General features: G+C 57.8%; 1 protein-coding gene across 5 annotated transcripts in view; it reads right to left on the bottom strand.

The window, feature by feature from the left end:
- AGAP1 (ArfGAP with GTPase domain, ankyrin repeat and PH domain 1) overlaps positions 1 to 25,134 on the bottom strand; it is a 418,839-nt gene that overhangs the window by 264,056 nt on the left and 129,649 nt on the right. For all 5 annotated transcript variants that reach the window (XM_040972348.1, XM_040972346.1, XM_040972349.1 and 2 more), the window contains exons 2-3: positions 7,363 to 7,421; positions 2,460 to 2,547 (exon numbers count right to left, since the gene is read on the bottom strand). In XM_040972348.1, coding sequence (XP_040828282.1) covers positions 2,460 to 2,547; positions 7,363 to 7,421 — 147 coding nt within the window. The remainder of the gene's footprint in view (positions 1 to 2,459; positions 2,548 to 7,362; positions 7,422 to 25,134) is intronic.

Here is a 25,134-nt window from a genome sequence, read left to right as displayed (position 1 = left end):
AGAACGTCTGTTGGAAGCTCTCACTGTACAGTGCTGCATCAGACTACACACACACAGGAGGCCACTGGGGACGGCTCCCATGGACTCACAGGCCTGCCACCATCTAAACACACACACAGGAGGCCACTGGGGACGACTCCCACGGACTCACAGGCCCGCCACCATCTACACACATACACAGGAGGCCACTTGGGGACGACTCCCACGGACTCACAGGAGGCCACTGCGGATGACTCCACACACACACACAGGAGGCCACTGGGGACGACTCCCACGGACTCACAGGCCTGCCACCATCTACACACATACACAGGAGGCCACTTGGGGACGACTCCCACGGACTCACAGGAGGCCACTGGGGATGACTCCCACGGACTCACAGGAGGCCACTGGGGACAACTCCACACGGACTCACAGGAGGCCACTGGGGACGACTCCCACGGACTCACAGGCCCGCCACCATCTACACACATACACAGGAGGCCACTGGGGACGACTCCCACGGACTCACAGGAGGCCACTGGGGATGACTCCACACACACACACACAGGAGGCCACTGGGGACGACTCCCACGGACTCACAGGGCCATCACTGAGCTGCCTGCTTTTGGCACCGTGAAGTCATGACTCAAAAAAATACATACTTAACCGTCCCCCGTGCTTGAACTCAACCTTCAGAATGACCCCAAATCCCGCAGCCTGCTTCCTTGTCCACAGGCACGCAATCAGCCATTCCTGGCACGTGAGGAACGCCGTGGACACCATCACCTCCTGGCTGGACACATCAGCCGACAAGGACGTCAGGGTCCACAGGGGGATCGGTACCCATGTGGGAAGAGCCAGTCCCTCGTGTGCTTCAGGCGTGTGCTGATGGAACTGGACCCAGTGAGTCCAGACATGAGGGCAGGTGCATCCGCATGGGTGGCCAGGTCCCCCGGCAGCACCAAGGGACACACGCCTTTCCTGGAAAGATCAGAGAGGTGCTGGCTAGAGCACTCTGTGACCCCAGACAGCATCCCAGGGAATACCGAAGGCCCAGTCACTCGACCAAGGGCACCCTTTTGCCTGGAGCTGAGGAATCTGCAGACAGACGCTCACCAGCTGCCTTTATTAGGGACTGGAAAACTCTAGAAAACAGCTCCATGATGTTCGGTATGACTGCAGTGGCAGAGGCAAACACCTGCGCACGCGCACACACACACACACACAATCACACACAATCACACACAGCAACGAGCCCAGATCCCAGAGAGGAGCTGCGTGGACCTCTCCTCCCGGCCCCAGCTCCTCTACTGGCCTTGAGCAGACCGCCACGCCTCTGCCCCACGCCCACGCGTAGGCGGGGTTCCTGTCTTCATGCCCCTAAGTCACCACCCCACAGACGGGCGTGAACAGCAGAAGCAGGCCTGCCCCAGCACCAAGTGTGCCCGCAGTGCCAGCACCCCGCGGAGCCCGCCGCAGGACTCCGCGCATTCCTGAGCGGCCCCGTGGCTCCAGGACGAGAGGTGAGCACAGAACACGTGTTACAGGGAATGTGGGGACTACTCGGGACCAGCTACGGCTAAAGAGACAGCTAAGGGACAAAACAGGGTGAGATGCTGAACTGAAAAATTAAAAAAACAAAAGCAAAGAAAAGGGTAAAAATGAAAAGGAAAACAGGATGGCACACGGAACGAGGGGGAGGGGACGCGACAGCACAGGGTGCCTCTGCTCGCGCTCTCGGAACAAGACACGCACTGCCGTGACGGGAGGTGTAGTTACCTGCGTCCGAGTCTGCAAAGAAGGGAACAGCCAGTGAGAGAAGGAAGGAACCAGAGATTCAGCGTCTCAGTCGCATTGACAACAGTTACACGGAGAGAAACACAGCATTTCCAGAAGCTACACCCGGACGGGGACACGGCAGCCACGGCGTGGCCTGCCATCTCCTCGTCAGCCTTACTTCAGGCAAGAAACAAAACATGGATGTGTTAACTAAAGAAGCAAACGCCTAATGGCAAAAAGCAAATGTCTTTCTTGCATGCAAAATGATTTCTACGTGCTTAGAATACGATATAAGGGGCAGGCGGGGTGGGGGGCAACATACTCAAACGCACGTTGGTGGTCTTACCATAAAAAAAAGTTCCTACCTACAGCTAAGGAATGCTGCATAGGATCTAGGAATAGCTTCAGTTCCCCATATCAGAGAAACATCCACCCGATACTTAGAGGAGAACTATGGGATTAGCGTGTGGAAGGAGCGGATTCACAGGTGAGACCTCAATTCAAGAGCACTTGTGGTTCCTCACTGCTGCCTCTAAGCACCACAGCTAATGGTCCTACGGAGCACCACTGGTACCCACGGCACGTCTCCTGCCCCGTGCGTCTTACAACTCTCTTCGCATGGCATCCATTCATGGGATGATTTAGAGACATGTGCAACCCTACGCGCCTACAAGGAGGCTGGCGCACAGACAGCATACCTTCGGGGGACTCCTCCTGCACGTACGTGCCAGTCAGGTACCGGTGCACCAGGGCAGACTTGCCGCTGGCCAAGTTACCCACAATGCCCTGCAACAAAGAACGGGACAACAGTTAGAGATCGTTAACACACGCAGCTCAGCAGACGGTAAGACATGGCTCTCCGAATGCAATCAAGCCCAATGTCGGCAGCTGCCACCGAAAGTGCTCACAGGATCTGGAGGCCTCCTGGGGTGGGGGGCGAGGTAAGAGCGCCTGTGCCGCTGGGACACATCCGGGCTCTGCATGCCGGTACCCAAGGTTCACCCGCTGCCTACACAGGTCTCACGCCCGGCACACACTTGGGAGGGTGCCAGGTGAGCCAGTGTGGTGGGGTGCAGCCCAGCAAGACGACCCTGGGGTAAAGTCCCGATGCAGGGCTGGAGGGGGAAGAGGGCAGCAGAGTGGGTGGGGGAGGCACGGGCCCCTCGGGATGAGGACAGCAAGCCCATGGGTGCTGGTGATGGGTTAGAAGTTAATCCTCAGGGCTGGCGTAGTGGTGCAGCTGGCATCCCTGTGGGTGCTCGTTCAGGTCCCAGCTGCTCCATTCCCCAGCGGGGCAGTGAATGAGCGCATGGAAGATTGCTCCGTCTCTGCATGACTTTGATTTTCCAACATGTAAGTAAATGTTTCCAGGAAAGAGAAGCTAGCACTCAAGGGTCAGGCAACAGCAGGGCTTGCTGCACTACCAGCTCCTGGGCAGGCAAGCTGAGTGCCAGGGGCTTCTTCAGGAAGGGTGGCCATGTCAGCACGGCCGACACCTGGCAATCTCAACCCCTCCACTGCTTTCCTCCCCACAACTACACCACACCTTGGAAAACATGAACCAGAAATGCAGCCGTAGGCACAGGTCACCCCCCAGCCACCTGCTACTTCTCCTAGCACAGCCAGACCTCACACTCGGTCTGCGCTGTCCCTTGTCCCTTGTCCACTTCCCGCTAGTTCAACTCCAAGACTACAAGGAGCTATCCACAAGTGCTCTGCAACTTTCTTCGCGACAACCACCATCCTGTGGCCCACGTGCTGTGCAGGGCCTACGCCCCAGACCTGCCGCTGATCCCCGACTTTGATTCTCCCATGTTCAGCCAGCCACACGCCATTCCCCACTACCAGGCACCCTCGCTCTCCACTGAGCCCACCCCAACCCACGGCGATTCTGCAGCTCCCTGCGGGAAGCATACATGTCTGCCACAAATACCTGTGTACTGACTAGGCCCACGCTCCGACCTCAATGTGGCCAAACTTCACCCTTCTCTCCCCAGGCTGCCCCTCACCCTGTATGAGTACATCCTGCCCAGCCTTTCAACCAGGGACGCCCCATGCAGAAGCCACCCCTGAGTCTACGCAGCCAGGCGTGATGGAAACCTCACCAACACTGTGGCCACCACACCACCCTGGAGCCATCCCCCCAGGGGTACTTCCTCTCCACCTCTGGGAATAGTGGATGGATGGATGGACGGACAAACGGACACATGGAGGGACAGGTAGGTGGGCAGGTGGAAGTAAGGATGGAGAAGTGGAGGGCAGAGGCAGGTTGGCGGGTGCCAGTCACTGGCAGAACAGCTAGAGGACAGACTGGTACGGGATGTGGTGAAGTGGGCTGATAGCTCCCAGGTCCTCCTCCTGTCCAGTCCCCATGGTTCAGGGTCCACTCTTTGGTGAGGGTGACCTCTCTGAAGTCGCCCTGCCCTGGCCCTCTGCCACCACAGCTGCCACCCTTCAGCCTCACAACTCCCCGCCTGGCCCTCTCGTCACTCCCCAGAAGCCTGCAGGTGTGGTCTGAGTGTGGGTCCAGGGCCCTGGGGAGCTCATATGGTCACAAGAGTGCAGCGTCTCGCAGGGGACTAGTGCGCTTGCAGAGAGGGCAGACAGACCCACGAGGACACAGGGAGAAAAGAGACACATGGGACACAGTGACATGAGGCATCCCTGCTCGGCAGGACACATGACTGGGTACCTAGCTGTGACAACATCCCAGGACAGGGCCTGGCTGTCCTCCGCAGCCCAAGGTGGACGGTCACGGCTGTGCCTGAGTCACTGTATGAACGAGTGACCGACAGATGCCAGCACCGCGGAGGAGACGTGGGGCACTTTGTGGCTGCAGCCCATGGCCAGATGCAGAGCCAGAGCCTGGGGACCAAACCCTAATGAAGCCGTCCCCCACCCGGATGGACTGCCATCATCCTCTTGCCTCTCCGGCCTCGGGGCCTCTATAATCCGAGGATGTCTAACCCGCTAATTATTCTTCTGGCTTGAGGGCACCTGCTGTTGTCAGCTTCATGCAAAGAATCCAGAAAAAATATGCCACTGAATCAAATTTTTAATTAAGATTTGAGTTTCTCCTTCCCGGGAAGAAAGTGGTGTGAGGTCAAATCCCTGGCCAGCCTGTGCCTTGCTGGCCTGGAAACGGCCTCCTCCCTCCCTGTGTGACCAGGGTACTGCGTTCCCCTGGGGGAGGCCATTGCTGTGCAGGCGTGGGGGCAGGTGGGAGAGCATTCTGTTCAGCTCGAACGGTCAGCCAGGGCTGGGGCCCGTCCAGGCCCACAGGCTGCCTGAGACCTATCCAATCATGGCCCAGACTCAAAATGCTGTAACAGCATAAACATCTCAATTGCCTTAACAAGAAAAAGGTTTCCCTGCCCTACACCACTGGGGCCACCACTGAGTCACGGGCAGCAGTGGAGGCAGGTAAGAGCTGACCATGGACAAAGGAAGAGGGCAGAGGATGGACAGGTCAGATGCCCTGCACTGGACGCCACCGGGAGGAAGCGCCAGCATGGGCCAACAGGCTGGGGGGCGTGGCTAGGTGTGCTAGGGACCCACACCTGCTGGGTGGACGTGGCTGTCACTACCATCACCGGGGCAGCAGGCTGTGAACTTTCCATTTGTGCATCACAGAGACAGGAGCGTGGGGGTTTTAGATCAGCTTTCTCCAGTGCCCTGCACTCGGCCACTCACCTGTTACACATGAGGCTGGCTGGAAGGAAAACCAAGCCTCTAAGTGAAAATGGCAGGTGGAAACTTAACGCTGACGGACAGAGAGACAGGAGGGATGACAAGCGGCTGGCAGGACCCCTCTGTGGGGGCAGGAGGCTGCTGTCGCCGGCAGAGAGCCTGCATGGCCGGACACCAAAGCACCTGATGACGCAACACCACCACCGTCTGAGCAAGCCCAACCCTGGCACCACCGCCCGTGGGCAGCACGGGTACTGAATGTGTTTCTCTCAAGCAGCCCAGGAGCCTGGTCGCGGAAGGCTCCAGAGACTCCAGCACAGGCTCGCTGTGACCTCATCGCTCAGGAGGCAGGGGCGGGGGACCCAGCATGAGGACTTCCAGGCCACCTGTCCGGGGCTGGGGAACAACGGCAGCCCTGTGGGCACGGGGAAGCTGAGTCTAGAACAAAGAACAAAGGGGGCGCTTTCTGCTCCGTGCAGGCCCGGAGCTGCCCACGGGGCTCTCCATCCCCACGTCCCTGAGAGAACTGTAGAACCACCCAGGACTCACATGAGCTTGCAGATCAGCGGGGTGAGGGCCTAGGTGAACCCAAGTCCCGCAGCGGCCCAGGGCATACAGCAATCACCGGAGAGGAGGCGGGGCTCACAGAAGGCAGAAATACTGACTTGAGGTCAAACGCCAGCTCTCCTTGGGCAAGGTCTGTGGGCCTTGGCTCTCACCCGGCCTGGGGAGCCCCAGCCCCACCCGCCAGGATGCCCTGCCCACAGAGGTGGGCAATGTCGGAAAACCCCAGGCCTGTGGTGTTAGGTTCCTGGCAGAGCCTCGTGCCCTGGGCTGCCTCAGGAGGTGCACCTGAACCAGGAAAGTCTCCCCAAGCACAGCCCGCACCACTCACTGGACCAGAACACCGTGTGTCCGGTGCAGCGGTTGCAGAATGTACACACGTGGCTGCCAGCGCAGTCTCATGGAATGCCGGGCTTCCTAGTGGGGTGCCAGGATAAGGGGTGCTCTCTTTCCCACCCAGAGAGAAACCCAGCGCTGCACAGGAGGCACGTGTTGTGGGGAGAGCGACAAGAGCACAGGGGAAGGAGCGCACACAGGTGACCACGGCTCACACCTGCAGGGGACAGCAAGGCCCAGCGCCCAGTCTCCCAGATCAGGCACCGCCCACACAAGGTCCTTGAGTTGTGGTGCTAAAAACCAGGTGTCCTTCCTGGTGGCAAAAGTCAGACCGGCTCTCACCAATGATCTCAACACTCATTGCTGACACCCGAGCGTCCCCAGCCCTGTCCTTGAAGCACTGCAGGACGGAGTGGTCTGTGGGCTACACACACACACACACACACACACACCCTCACAGGGCCAAGTGTGCAATGTGGGAAGAGTAAAATCTGTCTCCCCCCTTGATAAGAAAGTAGGGATACAGGGCAAGGTGGGTGTGGTGGGCGGGGGACAGGACCTCCCAGGGGTTGCTGCAACAGATCACCCTACACACGACCCGATTTCAAGTGTTTACAAAACTTCCACAAAGGGGAAAAGTTCTAATAAAGAACAAAACTTTAAATTTTATGCCAACATTGTGTAATAGGGCCCACAGTGATATTGCATAAGCCAAAAGGTGAACACTCAGCATTGAGAACTCCTAAGCACCTGCACCCACGTGCGCATGAGGACGGGTAGAGGAGGGAGGGATGGGGGTAGCGGGGTGTGTGGCCTTCCCCACTCTAGCTGGGTGGGGGAGGCAGCAGTGCGGGTGTGTGGTCCTCCCCAGTTTAGCTGGGTGGCTGCCCGGGCCATCATTGCTAAGCTCAGACCACATCCAGCCCAGCCCACAGTCAACTCAGCCTGCTCCACCTCTGGGCCCCTTTAGGAGAGGGACCAAAATGCTGAGGCCAGAAGAGGGACACTCACCACTTTCAGCTCTGGCACCGACCGGCTCAACGTCCACTCCTGGCTGTTCACGAAGGCATCTGCAGAGAGAAGAGCAGGGATGGGTGAGACAGCACAGCACCCAGAAGGACAAGCCCCAACACCCGGGCCCACAGATGACCCCAGAGAGCTCAGGAGCTGCCCTGACGCCAGCTGGGCAAAGTCAGACTGCAAACCTGGGGTCAGCAACACGCTCTGCAAGTTGGCAACTTCCTCCAGCACAAGCCACAGGCATTCCCAATGCCCAGAGTCTAACCAGAGAGCCACGGCCAGTGCTGTTACAGCGCTGCCCGGACTGCTGGAACCGGTCCTCCAGGCCGCTCTGGAAAGGACCACTTCTCTGAACTCCCATAGAGAAAGGAAAGCAGGCGACTAGACTGTGCCCACACAGTCACGACACTAGGTTGAACCACACCCCAGGGTTGAAACCTTGTGCTGGAGTCTCCATCCTTCTAAGACCAAAACGAGACGGGTCAGACAGTGCCAGGAAGACCAGGGGCCAACAGGGCACGATGGCTGGCCACCTCCCTAGGCAGCACCCTGGTGACAGCCTCACTAACCCACTCCACATAGATGAGTGTGCTTGCAACCAGCCTTCCTGTGCCCATGAGTGCCATGTCTTGTCATCAGTGAGGGCAGCAGATGTACCAGCTCCTGGGGCTGTCACCCAGGCAGGGGCAGCTACAGAAGAGCGGTGCCTGCTCTCGCCCAACCGAGGTAGGGTCCATCCCATACCCAGACACATCCAGCCCAAGGTCTAAGACAAGAAGAGGTGAAGAGAGTTACAGATTGTCTAAAGCCCAAGAAAAACCATCCTTTCCCAGCCCAGTGGTTCTGCCCCAGGACTAAAAATCTCCTTTCTGACCATCAATGGCTTCCGCAGGAACACATGCGCATGGTCTCACAGGATGCAGGTGTTGGGGTCATCTCAATGGTTCAGGATGATGGGATGAAGGTGAGGGGTGAGTGACAAGACTCCCCGGACCCTGAGAGCCACAAGATGCTGGCTGCTTGGGAACACACCCTCTGCTGCTCTGTTAACGGAAGCACGTTGGAGAGGGAGTGATGGTGCATCCGTCACGTGCCAGGGAGCAGAGAGCAGAAGAGAAGCCACAAGGGCTCCGCACATGGATGCCCCACTGTGCCCTGCACCCTCCAGCCACGTGTGGTGAAGATGCCAGGGCACCACACAGACGCGCAGGACCCTAACAAGCACCTGTGGGACCGACATTTCACCGCTGCGGGCTTAGCATGGCTGCGGGACAGTGAGGCCTTCTCACTGCCATCTTTGGGTCTTTTTAGATTTCAAACCAGCTGACACCTACAAGGTAAAGCCACCAGGTCTTCAAATGGGCCTTAATGGTAAAAAAAAAAAACAAACATTAGAACAATCCAGAAAGCACTCCTGGTTGATTGCACAGAAACAACCCAAGAATCATCACAATGCAACATTTTCAATCGTAAACAAAGAAGGGTTGCCAGTAAACACACACGCAGGCCTGTACACTTCTCTGGACCTGCAAACATCGCATCTGTGCCTGGCATAATCAGGCAAGGATAAATTCTCATCTCACATTTTTAAAAAATCACAAGCATTTATCTTAGAAGGTTCTATCACCCCAATTCCCAACAGCCTGCTATGGCCGGGCCACCATGCCCATGCGGAGTCAGAAGGCACAGTGCCCGCACTGAGGCCTGCCCACCAGAGGTCTGCTCCCCTAAGTCGATGGGCATTGAGCTGGGAGGCGGGGCCTCTGTCAGGGGCCAGGCTGTCAGCGTGCAGCCCTGTGATTAAGGCAGGGCCAGCAGCCACCCATAAGCGGCTTCTGAACATCCAATACAACTCAATGCACTGGGGCTGTGGCCACAGGCTGTGCCTGGCTGTCCCGCACACAGTGCCAAGATGCTAGTCAATCCTGATGGGTCACAACACAGCAGAAATCCAAACTGCACCTCACTGTTTACATGGAAATCCTAAATCCAACAGGGGAGATGAAGTAAGATGCCAAGCTCTCCGCTCCTCTGGAAGAGAAATCAGACAGTAGTCAGAACAGGCAGCTCTAGGGGTGGCCGTACAGACATGGCCCAGCAGGGACAGGAATGAGGACACAGCAGGGGTCACGGGTGGGAGAGGGATGGTGTTACAAGGAGAGACGTGAAATCTATGACTGACGCCATGTTTTGGAACACGAAGCCCTGGTTGTGCTCCTGGGACAGCTGAGATAGCAGGAGTCGCAGGGCAGCAAGCCCAAGGCCCAGTGTGGACATGAGCACATGCCCATGTGCAGAGACCTCATCTTGCAGTGACCTGGCCTCAGACTCCGGCTCAGCTCCAGGAATGCAGGTGTTGCAGGTACACAGGGCACAATGTCCTATGGGTGGTGAGCACCTGGACACCCCGGAGACAGCACTGCCCCACCAACGGCAGAGCCAGTGGCAATTACCGGAGCAGACGAGAAAGGTTGTGGCTCAGCTGCAAGCGGACACCTACGGGGCACCCACAGCAGCTGCCTTCCTAACAGGACCTTGGTGCAGCCAGCTCCACCAGGCAGACACGAACCCCGTTCATGCTGCATCGCACCTTGTAAGATGTGTATGGAAGGCAAGTGCCCCAAGCGTCCCTCCGACTAAGGGACAGAGACCCCGCAGGCTAGACATGAGCAGACAAGCAGAGGGCTGTTCAGGAGCACAGCCAGCGGGGCCCAGAGCAGCGGTCAGAGTCACACGCACACTCGCAGGACGGTGGCTGCATCCTGCGCTGAACAATCCCAGGCAGTCCTCAGAAAGCATCTTTGCCCTGAGCTTAGCACACAGCTGCCAGGGACTCAGGCTCAGCTCAGAGCCACGCTCTGCCCCCTCTGCACCAGGCAAGCAGAGAAGGCAAAGCGGGGCCAGCAGCCACTGCCTTGGGCATCTGCCCTCCCAGGGCCACCTCCAGTGCTGGCTCTCCACCTGTCAGGTCAAACATGAAAGACAGGGTGGAGCAAGGAGCTGCAGGAAGACACAAGTAAAGAACAAAACCACCAGGCTCGTCAGTGGCTTATTTTTACTTCTTGGCAGAACTCTGGTGTCACTGCCCAGAGTTCCTTTAAGTTCACCACGCCGACATGCCCCCTCCGCCCTCTGCTTGCGAAGGGTTCCAGCCTGCGGATTCCACAGGGACCAGCCCTATCCTAGCTGTGTGTTCAATCCCCCATTCTTACGGCTGAACCGAGGCCATCACTACACTCTGCACAGAAGATGTGCTTGGATTTCAACACCAGAACCCTTCACCTAGGGAACAGCGCCTGGGTGGGAGAGTGAGTGGGCACACATGCTCACTGCCCTCCTGCTTCAGGACGGCCTGTCCGCTGGCCTGCCACTCTCAGGCACCAGGCCTGCAGGTGGAGAGGCAGCCCAGCGCTGGCCCGCAGGTGCACAGGCGGCCCAGCACTGGCCCAGCGTGGCAAATCCCAGCAGCTCTGTGTGTTTTGCCCTGGGGCTGCTCTGTCATTACAGCACTGTGTGCTCCATGCCCTCTGCTTGCCATCTCTCAGAACCCAAGGACTCAAGTCTTGAGACTGGGCTTTAGGCAAAGTAGGTGAAAACCAGCCTGCACTGGTCCAGCCTCTCGCACTCACAGCTGAGGTGTGTGCGAGAACGGGGCATGCTCAGAGCTGCTTGAGGTTCCAGGGACCAAGGTCATGGTGAAATCGCCTGTTCCTGACCCCTTACTTTTCATGGGGAGCGGGGGCTGGAGCTGGCAGTTCCTCCAGCCCCAGGGCCGCAGGCTGGCCCCTCCTTTCTCATTCCAGGTTGAACCCTGTATCCTGCAGACAGAACTTCCAACTTCACAAACATATTATGGGTAACTTCTCAGCGGGGCTGGAACACTTACAAAGGGAACATGTTCTGTTTTTAAAAACTTCAACCCATGCTGGAGACAGGGAGCACCGGCCGGAAGTGGAGCCAGGCCTCAGACCCAGGACACTGGGGTGTGCGAGGCAGCCATCTTAACGGCTAGCTCCTGTCCAAACGCTGCCCTTCGCCGTCTCCGCCCCTCTGGCCAGCCCGGGCATCCCACAAAAGGGCCTGGAAGGCTTCCCACAGGGAGGACGAGCATACCACAGATTCAGGGCTCCCTGTAACAGAAGCAGGGCCGTGCACTCCTTCCATCACAGGTCATAAGGGTGAGCTGCCGGGCTCGGGTGCCGGAATCTGTATTAGACCTAACTTCCCTCCAGAGTGAATGTGCACACATACACACACACACACACACACACACACACACACACACACACACACACACACAAAACTTCTCAGCCCACATTCTGACTCCGCAGCTACAGGACTTCCAAAACTTTGCAAATATCATGAGAAGGGAGAGTGGGGCCTTCATTCACTGAGGCGCATGTCTCAGTGAATGAATGTCTGAGGCATCAGACATCCTGTCTTGCTGTCCATTCTTCGTGTCTCTTGTCCCCCAATCTCTCCTAGGTGGTTGCGACCCCCGTTGACTGTCCTGCTGGACGGGACAGGCCCTGACCCCAACATGGCGGCCTTGCATCTAGCCCTGAACCCCGGCATCCGTGGAAGAGGCCCACTCTTCACAGTGGAAGGCCTCCTTCCTTCTGGGAGTTTCTGGACCTGATGTTGTCAAGAGCATGGCTTCTGATGCGGTGCTTCCTGGGGACCTGACCTGCGCTTCCTGCTCTCTCACGGCAATGCTGGGGCCAAGGTGAGGATAGAGACTTGGGCAGACAGCCTGAAACGCACACAGGAATAGCCCCGAGAGCTCATGTGGCCCCCAACTCCACAGCGGGGCAGACATACGGTGCAGGGGGTCGTCGCCCCAGCCACAAGCAAGCACATCGGGTGACACGGTACGGCCACAGGCTCGTCAGTACTGAGGAAGAATGGCAACTTGCTAAATTGCCATTTATAGCAAACATCACAGCATGGGGGTTGGGAGGAGAGAGAGAGAGAGAGAAAAGGCAGGCGTGGGATCTGGTCACTTAAACTCCATAGAGAGTTCTGGAACTCCACAACTCCTCCAACAGCACACCTGAGCCTCTCCACCTATCCAAACAACAGGGCAAGGCCAGTATGGGGAACAGTGAGTGCTGCCAAGGCCTGGGCCTCCCTGGTCCCAGCATCCAAGCTGCAAGACCCTGGCTACACAAGGTCCAAGAAGGTCCGCCTCTGCTCCTATCAGGACTCCGGCTTTATGGCCTTTGCGATGAGGGTGGCCTTACACCCCACTCCACAGCCCTGGCCAGGGGGCTCGGTCCCCACAGAGCTGCGGGGACTTCTAGCACAATGTAGGGCAGCAGTTAGAACCATGTCACAGTCCCGAGTGGTGCAATTCACCCCCCTACCCCACTGCTGTGACCACAAAGGCGTGTTCCAGACAAAACTTGTGATGTTACGCCTGAGGGTTAAGGAAGGCATGGGAAAATGACAGGACCTGGTACCTTTTTACAGAAAACCTTAAAATTTCACTGTAACTTTTAAGACTAACCTTTTTAGTAACAGAAACAATGCAGGAACATTTATTTTTAGTTTAAAGCCTTTGTGAAGCCCGCAGAGAGAAAACAGAGAGAAAATGGACAAAAGCAAGCAGAAGGGCCCACCTCTGGTGTATCACCCTAACCTGCCCCGGGTGTCCAGGCCCCGGGGCACTTCCACGTGTCCCCGCTGCTCCCCTTCCGACCCAGCTTCCTGCTTGTGGCCTGGGAAAGCAGCAGAGGATGCCACAAGTCCTTGGGGCCCTGCGCCCACGTGGGAGACCCGGAAGAGGTACCTGGCTCCCAGCTTCCGGCTGCCCCAGCTCTGGATGTTACAGTCATCTGGGGAATGAACCAGCAGATGGAATATCTGTTTCTCTGCTTCCTTTTCTCTCTGTAACCCTGACTTCCAAGTAAAATAAAATATATCTAAAAAAAAAAAAAAAGCAAGCAGGTACACTCAGGGACCAGGCAGGCTGCTTCGGACAGACCCACAAGGAAGGGCAGAAGACCAGCCAGTCGCACAGCAGTCAGGTGGGCTGCTTCTCAGCAGCCTCAAGGATAAACCAACTGCCTGCTCTCTCCTCTGCCCAGGGCACCTGCAGGGCAGGGGGACACCAGGCAGGCTGTCCCTCCTGGCTCGTCCCTCAGTCCCAGAGACCCAGAATCCTCCTAGGGCCCGGCACGGTGGCTCAGTGGCTAAATCCTCACCATGCATGCACCAGGATCCTCCTATGGGTGCTGGTTTGTGTCCCAGTTACCCCACTTCCCTTCCAGCTAAAATGCGGCCAGCTGGGGAGTCCTAGGGGAGGGGCTGCGTATGTTACCTTCTTAAATACTCTTCTCCCATCCCCCCAAAAGCTATTCCCAAGTCCTTCAAGACACCCCTTCTCTGACGACAGCCACAGCTGAGGGCGAGTGCAGACCATGTGAGCGTGTGAACAAGAGAGGGTGTGAGGTTTGGAGATGGAATCCTAACATGTGGGAATGGAAGACATCGAGCAACAACCCCAGGCACCCCGGGCCCTTTATTTCCCTTAGACACCTCTGGCCTCGGGCCCCAGAGCCTGCGCCCTAATTCCATGCAACTTCCATCCTGGTGTTCAAGCTGGGGCAGGTCTCCCAGCTCCACACAGAAGCACCCCCACCCCAGGGAGAAGCAGGAAGCGCTGAGACTGCCTGCAGAGGGGAGGTGGTGCGGAACTGGCCTTCTCAGAGCCTCAATGTCCACGGAGACACACATCTTCAGGAAGCTGAGCATGATGCAAAAAAAAAAAAAAAAAACACAAACAAACAAACAAAAAAACACATGCAGGCTTTAGTTTTCTTCCTCACACCTAAAATGAATCTCTTTTAATTCCATTATCCACAAACTTTTCCAAGCACCCTCATGGGTAAGGATGGTAAGAGTTACAAATGCTAGAAAAAATCGGCCCCAGTTCAGACCACTAACCGCCTGACCGCTGCCACGCACAACCTGCGCTGTGCAGCCTTGGGCACCAGGGCAGCCCCTGCCAGACATGGCCGGGGCCCGCAGGACGCCGCCCTGGACTCCAGGGGCCTACAACCCACAAGCCTCAGCTCATCCCCGCTCCTACATCAGGGCAGTAACCCATGGCCACCCGAGGGGCAGGGCGGGCAGGCTGCAGGTTGCAGCGGTCAGACTAGCTGCCTGACCACAGCCCTTCACTTCCCAGATGCCCTGTCCCTCTTGAGTGAGCCAGGCAGGGGTCAGGGCCTGCCTGGTGCCTTCAGGCCCACACAGCGGCCAGGGGAGGGGTCTCTATCTCTCCTCTGCTCCCCAGAGAGCAGCCTTAAGGGAGCTGGTTAGAATCCTGCCTGCTCTGGGCCTGCATCCCAGGAGGAGTGTCTGTTCAGCCTGAGTGACTGGGATAGAGAAAAGGATTTGGAAGAATCACCAGGTATGCGAACAGTGACAGGTGCTTGGAAACACTTGCAAGAATGCCCCAGGCCCCACCCCTAGGGCACCAGCGGAGGGGAAGGGGGCACAGCCTGACTCTCACAGGGACTCGGCTGCCCCGGGCTCCACCCCTAGGGCACCAGCGGAGGCTAAGGGGGCACAGCCTGCCTCTCACAGGGACTCGGCTGCCCCGGGCTCCACCCCTAGGGCACCAGCGAAGGCTAAGGGGGCACAGCCTGCCTCTCACAGGGACTCAGCTGCCCCGGGCCCCACCCCTAGGGCACCAGCAGAGGCTAAGGGGGCACAGCCTGCCTCTCACAGGGACTCAGCTCCCTCCGGGAAGCCAGGGACAGGTCATCTCACACCACCACCGAGGCCCAGCTGGCATTTACCAGTCTTTGGCCTCGTAGCATTCTTTCATGGGGATGCTTTCCAACATTTTATCACCTACGCCAACACCGCAGCATTCTTGGAAGTGAAAATATGGAAACAAGGACATCACAGAAAGGTATGAGTCAGACGCTGTGAGAGAAAACGAAATCTGTTTTTGCAAGATGCAAGAGCAGCCGGCCGCTGGGCTCCACCAGGCGTGGGGGTTGGGGAGCTGGGGGGAGAGGGGGCGGGAGAGCAGGGATGAAGCCACGCATTGGAAGGCTGCTCCAACAATGGGCTCTGCACAAGGCTGAGATATATCCAGAAACCTCCCCGGGCCAAAAGAAACAGTGGGAAAGTCACGAGAGAGGATACTTGCAATCTACAGCTGCACCTGCCAGTCCTCCGTAAAGAAGGGTAAAGGCAGCCTCGTTTCTAAATTTGGCAGCGGTGGGGTGGGGGGCAATTCACACAGCTACACAACAAGGAAAGGCTTGATAACAGGAGCAAATGAGTCCGGAAGATTTCTGCAAGAAAGAGTGGCTACAATTAACTCATTCCCTGGTGTGCCGGAACCGTGGCCAGAAGAGCAGACGGTCGTGCAATGGCAGCGGATGGGGGGAATCGGAAGTGGTGCTGGGTGGGAGCCATGAGACTGGGGTGCCAGTGTCTTTCCCAGCCCGAACACCTGGCCAGCTCCACGGGTGCCATAGCCCACAACAGTGGACGCTGCTAGCTCCCAGACCTGATGATTCGCCCTGTGGTTTATGGCTAGGCACTGGGCCACATACCATGGAGACGCCCACAAACCACCCCACTTAAGAGTCCCGCCTCCAGGAAGCACCAGTCCCGACAGGTGCACGGAGTGCCTTGTAACCCTATGGTGTGATCTGAGCTACACAGGAAAGACAGGGGACAGGGGCAGGAAGGAGAGGTGGCTCCAAGGAGTGGACATGGAAAATCTGGGCTCTGGAGGCTGAGGGCCAGCCTGGGAAGGGGTGGACAGAGTGGTCATCATCAAGGGTGCCAGGAGGAACGGAGCATCCGGGTTGGCACCACAGTGGCACTGGCTCTGACACTGGACATGGGTCACATGTGCTGGTGGTGTGAAGGCCCCCCTCCTGTCCAACAGAAGGGGGTCAGGTGTGGACCTGGGCCCCGGAGGGTCCCGAAGAAGGCCCCTCTCCCTTTAGCGCTTCTGTCGCTCCCACGGGAGTAGCACGGGACCCCACGCACCCGCCTATATTGCAGAGAACTGGGTGGCAAGCAACTTCATAAAGGTTCTGGCAGCATGTAATCTGTGCCAGACCCTGAGTGTTTACTCAGCTGGTTTTAGAACTCCTGAAAATAAAATCATTGATTTCCACTTCTCAAAACCAATACCATGACCAGGCCAGAGAGAAAAAGAAATCATATAAACAGAAACACGTTAACTTCATACAAAAACACGGAGAGAACCACAAGACTCAGGCCATGGACACCTGTCCCAACCTGCGGGAGGCTGGAAAGGCCTGCACCACCGCCCAGGGCCGAGCCAGGCACGGCGAGTAGCCAGGGTGTCCTAAGGCCTGGTGCGCACAGCCCACCAGACAGGGCCTGACCTACCGGCCAGCTCTGGTGCTGAATCACCAGCCTCCCACAGGGCAGCGGAGGCTCTTGGGCTCCCAGCTGCGTCCATTCACAATGCACAGGTCAAGTGGTGTGATCCAGGGTAGCTGGACCAGGTTCCCTCTGCACCTGCCTGTGTCCAGCACCCCGTGTGGGGCTAGCCCCCAGGCAGCTTGTCTCCCCCTTCAAGAGGGGTTTCAAAGCAGAGGGGAGGGTCAGGTCCTCTGAGCAGTAAAAGTGAAGCCACTGGCCTAGCCCAAGCACATGGTCACAACAGCTGTCCTAGTTCAAGGTGGACACGGAGGGGACGTAGTACAAAGCAGACACTGCAGTAGCTGGGGAGAAGGGAGTGCAGGCAGTGAGACTCGTGGCACCCCACTCCAGGCACCCCTGAACTCCCTATAACAGCACTTTCACGAAGCGTGCACAAGTGGATGAACGAATCACTGGGAGAAGATGCAGTCCAGAGGAAATAACAGAAGCATTTTAAAAGAAACTGCTGTAAATGCCAGTCGAGGTCCACACGTACTCCAAACAGCACACCAACTCCCCAAAGCCAATGCCCAATAGGCCCGGGGCGCAGAGTGATAGAAGTGACACAAGTGGGGGTCAGGATGAGACCCCAGCTGCCTCGCCACCTACTCCCTCTGGCTTCCAAGCACACAGCCACTTTCAGGTACAACCCACTCGGCCTTGCCTCTCTCTCTGCCATCCCAGAGTGGGATACTCTAGAGGTCCCACAGAAAATTCACAAATTAACTCCTGCTGGCTGCTCAGTGAAGGTGCTGAGGGATGTGCTGGAGTGTGGGAAGCATGGCTCACTGGCACCTCACCTCCCCAAGGCCTCTCCTTTCCTCCCCTGCTGTGTCTGACATCCTGGTGCCCATGCCAGGCACCATGGCAGAGAACAGCAGGGGCAGGGCTGGAAGGTAGGCAGGCAGTACTCCCGACAATAGTGCAGGAGGCAACTAAGGGCAGGGGCCAGGGAGCTCCTGGCCCACAGGGCAGCTTCCTTCTTCAACCCCGCACATACCTGCATTACCTACACACCACGGAACAGCTCTCCACGCACAAGCACCCCAGTGGCCCCCACAGCACAGCCATCTAGCACATGGCAGTGTGTGGACACTTACCATGCACTCCTGCGCATCCAGCCTGCTCCGGCCCCCACGAACACGGCTGCAGCTGCTACTACTGCACCTGTAGGTCATGGCACAGCCACAAAACCACAGCCTCAACACCAGAGCACTGGCTTAGCTCTGCAAACAGCAGGGCATGGGACAAGGTCCAACACCCAGCGCCACAGCTCAAATCAGGAATATGGAACGTGGAGTTCCCAGAGCCGGCCAGCGTTCCACAAGGCAGGACCCCTGCTCTTCCTTGAAAGCAGCTCGGATCCACAGGACAAGGAACTGAAAGAAGCAGAAAGTTCCAGAAAATGTGTTCAGTGTAGAGTGGCTGGCAAGGAGGCCTCTGTCACGGAAGAGCAGGGATGGTATGGGGACAGGGACTGTAGGAACAGACCAGCCAGAGGGCGCCACAGCCTATACCCAGCAGGAGGGAAAGGACTGCACCCAGCTGCCCTGGGAGTGGGTACTTATCAGCCTCCTCCACGGGAGAGACACCTAATGAATGACTGAAGCCACTGTCCCCCGTCCACTGACAGCTCTGGCCCTGTCCTGCTCCTAGAGCTCCATCTGATCTGAATGAAGGCAGCCTTGCTGTTGATTTTCTGTGAACAGATGAAACCAAACTGCCGGCAGGTCACGTAAACCAATCTTGGTTCCCAGCACTGGTCTCCAAGGCAATTCAGCCACTTTCATGGGATCCAGTTCTACCTATGGGGTTTTATCAAACTGACAGACATTTCAATAAATTGGCTTGCAAATTCAGCTGACAAAGACTAAGCCGGTACCTAAGAAGAATGGCTGTTTCATAACTGACTTGATATTTTCTATAAACATCACACCCCGGAGATTTGTCCTCCACCAATGAAAAGCTGAGCTCAAGGGCCCGGGGAGAGGTCTGGCAGACGTTAGCCACCTAGGAACGGAGGAACGGAGCCTGCTGCCCTGCTGGGAGCTGGGAGGCGTCAACCCCTTGCCCATGATGCCTGTCGGTCCCAGCTGTTGGAGAGAGGAGCATGGCCACACCGGTCCTCTGCAGTGTGCCAAATTAACAACCTTAAGAACGCCAATCTGGCTGGCAGCCATCACCCACTGAGGCCCAACAGGACGGCCCTGGGCTGGGGCTCAGCTCTGCGTCAGACAGAGGAGGCGGCAGTGGCTGAGGACAGACTGTCCCCACCCCCAGCCATGCCTGACCTTCAGCCGGCACACCAGAGGTCTTGAGTCAGCCAGCCCGCTGGAAGCCCAGGATGGACAGCGGCCTCTCGGGCTGCTCCACTCCCACACTGGAGCGTGGCTGTGGACTGAGTCCATCAGTAGTGGTCCCTGAATAGGGTCTCACAAAAGAGGCACAGCTTTAACCTCCAGAACGTGTGGCAGGTAACACTGGAACACCAACTCTGGAAGCAACGAGCTCCCAACAAGAAAATGAGTGACCCAGTGACACCTACCACGTGCCCATCAGCGCCCTCCATAGCTGCCTAGCCAACTCAGACACAGCCCCTGCTGACAGCGGGTCTGGCCACATCAGCCAAACTCGGAGGCCTGGAGTAGAGAGGTCCAGGTGCTGGTCAGGCCTTTGGCTGTCCCAACCTGAGCTCCCTATCTCAGCGGGGGTGGTGAGGGCTGGGCCCGGCCCCCAGCTGGCCTGGCCTTGGCAGGGCGCTCCCCTCCCCAGGGCAGGCACAGGAGCCCCCGGAAAGCAGGAGGAAGCTGGAGTCTTTACACTGAGCACTCAGGATCTGAAGAGTGGCCACCCCGGAGGGCGCTCAGGGCTCAGAGTGACCCGCATGGGTAAGAACTCCCAGAAAGCACATGACATGGCAACAACTTTTGGGAGAGAGCAGGAAGTGGCCAGGACGCTTTGGAAAATACGGATGATCAGCAAACTCCAAAACAGCCCTTCTTTCTCAGGTGTCATTATTTTTACCCATTCCACCTTAAAGAGGAAGAAGCTATTTCCGAGCAAGTTTGCCCCTCTGTCCAGAGCCGGCCAGGGCAGTTGGAAGTCCTTCCAGAGCAAGCATTGCCACTTGCTGGGTGGGACAGAGGTGGACAACACTAAGAAGCCAGCACCGTGGCACAGTAGCTTAAGCCTCCACTTGTGGTGCCGGTTCACATCCTGGCTGTTCTACTTCCCATCCAGCTCCCTGTTTGTGACTTGGGAAAGCAGTCAAGGACGGCCCAAAGTCTTGGGACCCTGCACCTGTGTGGGAGACCCAGAGGAAGCCCCTGGCTCCTGGCTTTGGATTGGCTCAGCTCTGGCTGTGGTGGCTATTTGGGGAGTGAATCAGTGGATGGAAGATCTCTCTTCCTTTCTCTCTAATTCTGCCTTTCCAACAAACAACAACAAAATATTAAAAAGTAGCAGTAGCAGAAACGTGGAATGGAGTTGTCAGGGAGGACACAGAGCCTTGGATTCTCGCATGGTGCAACCTTAAGTCTTGTACAGCTCCATACTCAACACACACACACAGCGTGCTCACACCACCTGCCCTGGAGGCCAGGGGCTATTATGGACCCTGGTGTTTCAGGTGAGGGAACTGAAGCAAGGAGAGGGGCCCGACACCCCCTTGTGGCACAGGCAGGATGCCGGCCCCAGGTGCCTGCTGCTCCGCCACCTGTGCAATGGGAAACAGGTGCCACCGACACGCCCTTCTCCACTGGCTCACGGAGGCTGCACTCTGGGGAGTGGCTGAGGACGCGCCCTGCTCCGTGCGATGGCAGCGTCCGTGTGAGGCCATTACAACGCCCAGCTCCTGTCCTATGGGATGTTTTTCTTATCTAGTGAACTTGAGACCTTTGCAGAACGGTCGGTGTTGGCCACCTACATCTTCCAATGTCAGCAAAGTTCGTGGAAACGCAGACTCCTCCCTATGCACTCCTGCAGATGGCTGTGTTTGCAGAAGGTGCCGAGCCAGAGCAAATGACTGCAGGCCACAGGCACCAGGGCTGCAGTAACTGTGACCCCATACGGCACGCAGAAGGGGCATGCTGAGCGTCAGGGCCCTCAGCTGGCCACAGGCAGAACGGGTCACGCCTCCTGGGCTCAGTCCCGGTGTGACCCAGGAGAAGGGGAAGGCAGCTGTGGGCGCTCATGGCCAGGTCCTCCCCAAGGCAGACACTGCTCCTCACTGTTCCAAGACTCCACCCTGGAGCTCTCACGGTCTCCAAGGTGCCCCGGGGGGACAATGCTAAGTGAGCAGAGCCCAAGCAGTCACCAGCCCACGCCATGCCCGGTGGCATTCACCACAAGGAACAACGCCCATTCCCCTCCAAAGATGAAGGCAGGGTGGGGTGGAGGGAGTCAGCCCTCGGCCTGCAGCGCTACCCGGCACAACTTTCCAGAGGCCACCTGGCTCCTTTACCCTGCCCAAAACGCGGCTTGCATAGGTGGCCCTGGGGCCCCCGCTGAGTCCCTGGGACTGCCCAACCAGTGGGCTCAGGACCAGCACTTCTCCTGTTGCCAGATCAAAGCCCAATGCCCATGGGCACCTGATTTCCTCACACCCGAATCCCTTGTCCATCAACCAGGTTCTGCACGTGTCAGCAGCCCATGACCGCATCGGGGAGTGGGTCCCCTCAGCCCAGCCTCAGGGCCGTGCACTGTAGCTCTGACAGTGACCCTATCGCGCCCCTCGCCAGGGGTTCCTAGCTGGCACTGGGGACAGACAACTGTCTACATGGGCAGGCCACAGAGCTGTCGGCCATGCAGTGACCACGCCAGCTCCCCGCTAGCTCCCACTGAGACCACTGCCCGCGTCGTCATGATGGAAAACGCGACCATCTGAAGACGACCTCAGTGCACGCCACTTCTCAGACGATGGAGGCGCTGTGCTGGGGCCCGGCTCACTCTCCACAATGCCCACTCGCTCCCTGCAATGACAGTTGTCCAATACCAGTCGCTGCAATCTGCCCAGGGCTTCCCTATGGCCGCCCTTCCCACAGCAGGAAACCGAGGGCAGGTGGGGACATGGCAGGCAGGTGGGGACATGGTGGGCAGGTGGGGACGCGGCGGGCAGGTGGGGACGCGGCGGACAGGTGGGGACGCGGCGGGCAGGCTGGCTCAGAGACATAAACACCTGCTTAACAGGGCCAGGAAGGAGATGACCTGTTAGTCCTCTGGCAGAGGGAGAAGAGGAGGCAGATGGGTGACCTTGAAAGTGAGGAGGGAGTCCAGCAGAGCAAGTTCACTTATTCTAGCGGCTCCCAGGCAAAGGACACACACCTGGGCAGCAGTGTGTCCCCAGGTTCCCAGCAGAGCCAAGCAGGTTCACCAACCAGAGCTCCCTTTCAGATCTGCTGTGAAAGGTGCAAGTAAAAGGCAGCAGACAGCAGACGCCCGGCTGGACGGTGCAGCATCCATTCAGACAGGTGCACAATGAGCAGGGTGTAGGGACACCCACTGGCCAGGGCGCTGCGACTCCAGGAGGAGACACCTCCTTTCCTGCCACCGTGGCCGTTGCTGAAATCAACACCAGGGTCAGGGGGGGCTGGGAGAGAAGCAGGGCAAGGCCAGGGCAAGGCCAGGCAAAGCCCACCCCTAGCACTCCCTGAGGGGCTGGGGTCCCGCTGATGCAGGAAGCACCCCGGGGACAGCAGTCAGGGGGTCGCAGCAGATGCTGCCCACCAGCACCTGGCAGCCGGCGGGGGGACCACTGGCTAAAGTCTCACGTCAGCCTGGGGAAGCGCAAGGGGGAGCCCAGGAATTTCTCTCTTTGTTCATGTCTGGAAGAAGCCCACTCCAGGCGGAAAGGTTTGAAAATCTGAGATCCTGAAAGAACTGCAGCCCTTGGAGGAAGGAAAGCATGGCCAGAGCCCCACGCTGACCTTCCCATCCGCACCCCAAAGTGGGGCAGCCTGGCCAGAAACGGCCTCCTCCTTCAGGGCCAGCCCTTCCTGCTCAGTAGCAGGTCACCACTATCCACCTGTGTCCACTGCACTCCTGCTTCTCAAATACGGCGGGGGCAGACAAGCGGGGGATGCCTCCCTGCCCCCAGTCTCCTCTTTTACAGGTGCCCCTTTTCCCCCACTAAAGCTTTGGCCTCTATGAGCTAGATCAGGAAAAGCAGGAACAGGCAGCAGCTGGTAAGCCCAGTACCCCAAGCTCTCATTCAGGAGTGGTGACAGCCTGGGGAAGGTGCCCTGGGCACCTGAATCCTGGAGAAGGGCACTGCATGGCAGCATAGCACCAGCATATTGCAATGTCAGGAAATGCCAACAGCTCCCTGGGCAGAAGGGGCCCGTTTCTAAAGGATGCAGAAGTGAAGTCACAAGAGTTGCAAGTGGTGAACACACATCGGACCCAACTCTGCCTGGTTTGTCCTTTAAAGGGCCACCCACGGCCCTCTCGCACCGCCATCTGAGTGGCCTCTGAGTCATCCAGATGTGGTGCAAGCAGCGGGGGACACGGCTGCCTCGGAGGATGGCTGGGCCACCGTTTACTGAACGGATTCTTAAGCAGGCGACGGTGAGAGGGCCGTGCTCCTAGGGGCCCTTGCAACCACAGGCTCAGAGGATAAGACAAACACAAGGTTCCCTGGGAACAGGCCCTTCAACAAGCCAGAGCGCCCACTCTGGGGACAAGTCAGCATCCTGCTGGCCCTCAAAAGCCACGCACAGGGCCCCGAAGACCTCCGACCTCGGGGCCACAGCAGAGACACACCCAGCACAGTTAACAGCACTGTGGGCCTCTCTCTGGCCCGCCCATTCGACCACCAGCACCTCCCAAAACCAGCCTGAGCTGCTCAGTGGGATCCCTAACGAGGGGCTGACCCCCTGCATACCCCTCTGAAGCTGGAGACCAGGCACCAAGACAGAAATACCGAAGGATGGCAAGCAAACCAAGCCGGGATGCAGCTCTGAGCTCTGAGCAGTGCCACGTGGGGCGAACTCCCAGGAGACAACGGAGAGGCAGCATGCTGAGACCACAGAACCCCCAAGGCCCACGCCTCGAGGCCCACAGCTGGGATTCTCCTTCGGGATGAACAGAGCCGGGACCGGCCTGAAGGACGGGGGCAGATGGCACTTCCTGCAAAATAATGAAAAGACAATAATCTGTCCCGTTTTTGCTAAGCTGGTGGCCTTAATACGGGTTCTGCCCTTAATCACCTCGAGGCACGGCTGCAGCTGTGCGCCCTAGAGCTCCAACCTGAGGCTGCCCCACTCGCCACTGACAATGACATCACTCAAAGTTAACACAACTGGCTCACACATGACCAACCAAGGCCTAAAGGAGAGGTCCCGTCAAAAACAACTCCGTCACACACACACAAAAATTTCTTTTTCCTTCTCCAAGAAAATGTTCATCGAGGGCACAGCAGCATCCTTGGTTCGCTCCGTGTCGGAGTCACGGGGATCTGGGGAGAGCAAGAGTTCTGAGCTCAGGGCGAAGGTGCAGGAGCCTGGGCACGGTTCCAGCCGCTGGGCCCTGCAGGCCTGCGGGCCCCTGCTCGGGGGGTTCAGGGGCACCTGCTCCCTCTTCTGTCTCTGCCTGGTTATACCGAGAGCCATCTCAGCTCCAGTCCACAGGGAAAAGCACACACACTTCAGCTTGCTGTTGGAGCAAACGAGCTTCCTGACCACACACTGGGACCATCGCTCCTCCGTCGGAGTCCCATCTGCCCTCAAGCGCCCTACACAGTTGGGAAATCATCAGAGCTTCTCAATCTGCCGGCACCTCGGCAGGCTCACGGCCTCAGAGGACAGAATCTGTGCTTTAGTTAGCTCTGGCTCTGTGCTGCCTGGAAAATGCAGCTTGCACCACCAGCAAGTGCTGCTTCATGCACTAGAAAACACCAAGAGGACTTACACACACACACACACACACACACACACGCACACGCTATAATGCTGGGGCTCATGTTTGCAAACACAAAACACCCGTGAGCTGTGTAAGCATCTCTGCAAAGGAGCCTCTGTCAGCAACGGAGGACCGGGTGGACCTGGGTGGCAGGTGCCTTCTGCAAGTGAGTGCAGAAAACCACATCATCATGACAACCCCACACATGGACTTCTTTGTTTCCTGCACAGGAATAAAAATATGCTTCCAGTCCATTTTCCCAAAGCACCCTCCACCCCTGTGATGGCAAGGCTTTCCAGCGCAGGCAGTCACAAAGGAAGATGCTAATGGAAGACCTCAAACATGAGCTCCATTTTGACACACGACCCGACCCAAGCCCCTTGCCCGCACCCCGAGTGCCCGGGCCCTGTAACAAGGGCGGCTTAGTGACTGGTGACA

This window comes from Ochotona curzoniae, unplaced genomic scaffold, assembly GCF_017591425.1.
Source record: "Ochotona curzoniae isolate NIBS_2020 unplaced genomic scaffold, NIBS_Ocur_1.0 contig_2294, whole genome shotgun sequence".
Lineage (NCBI taxonomy): Eukaryota > Metazoa > Chordata > Mammalia > Lagomorpha > Ochotonidae > Ochotona > Ochotona curzoniae.
The sequence above is the reverse complement of the archived record's forward strand: the minus strand, read 5'-3'. Positions and strand labels throughout refer to the sequence as shown.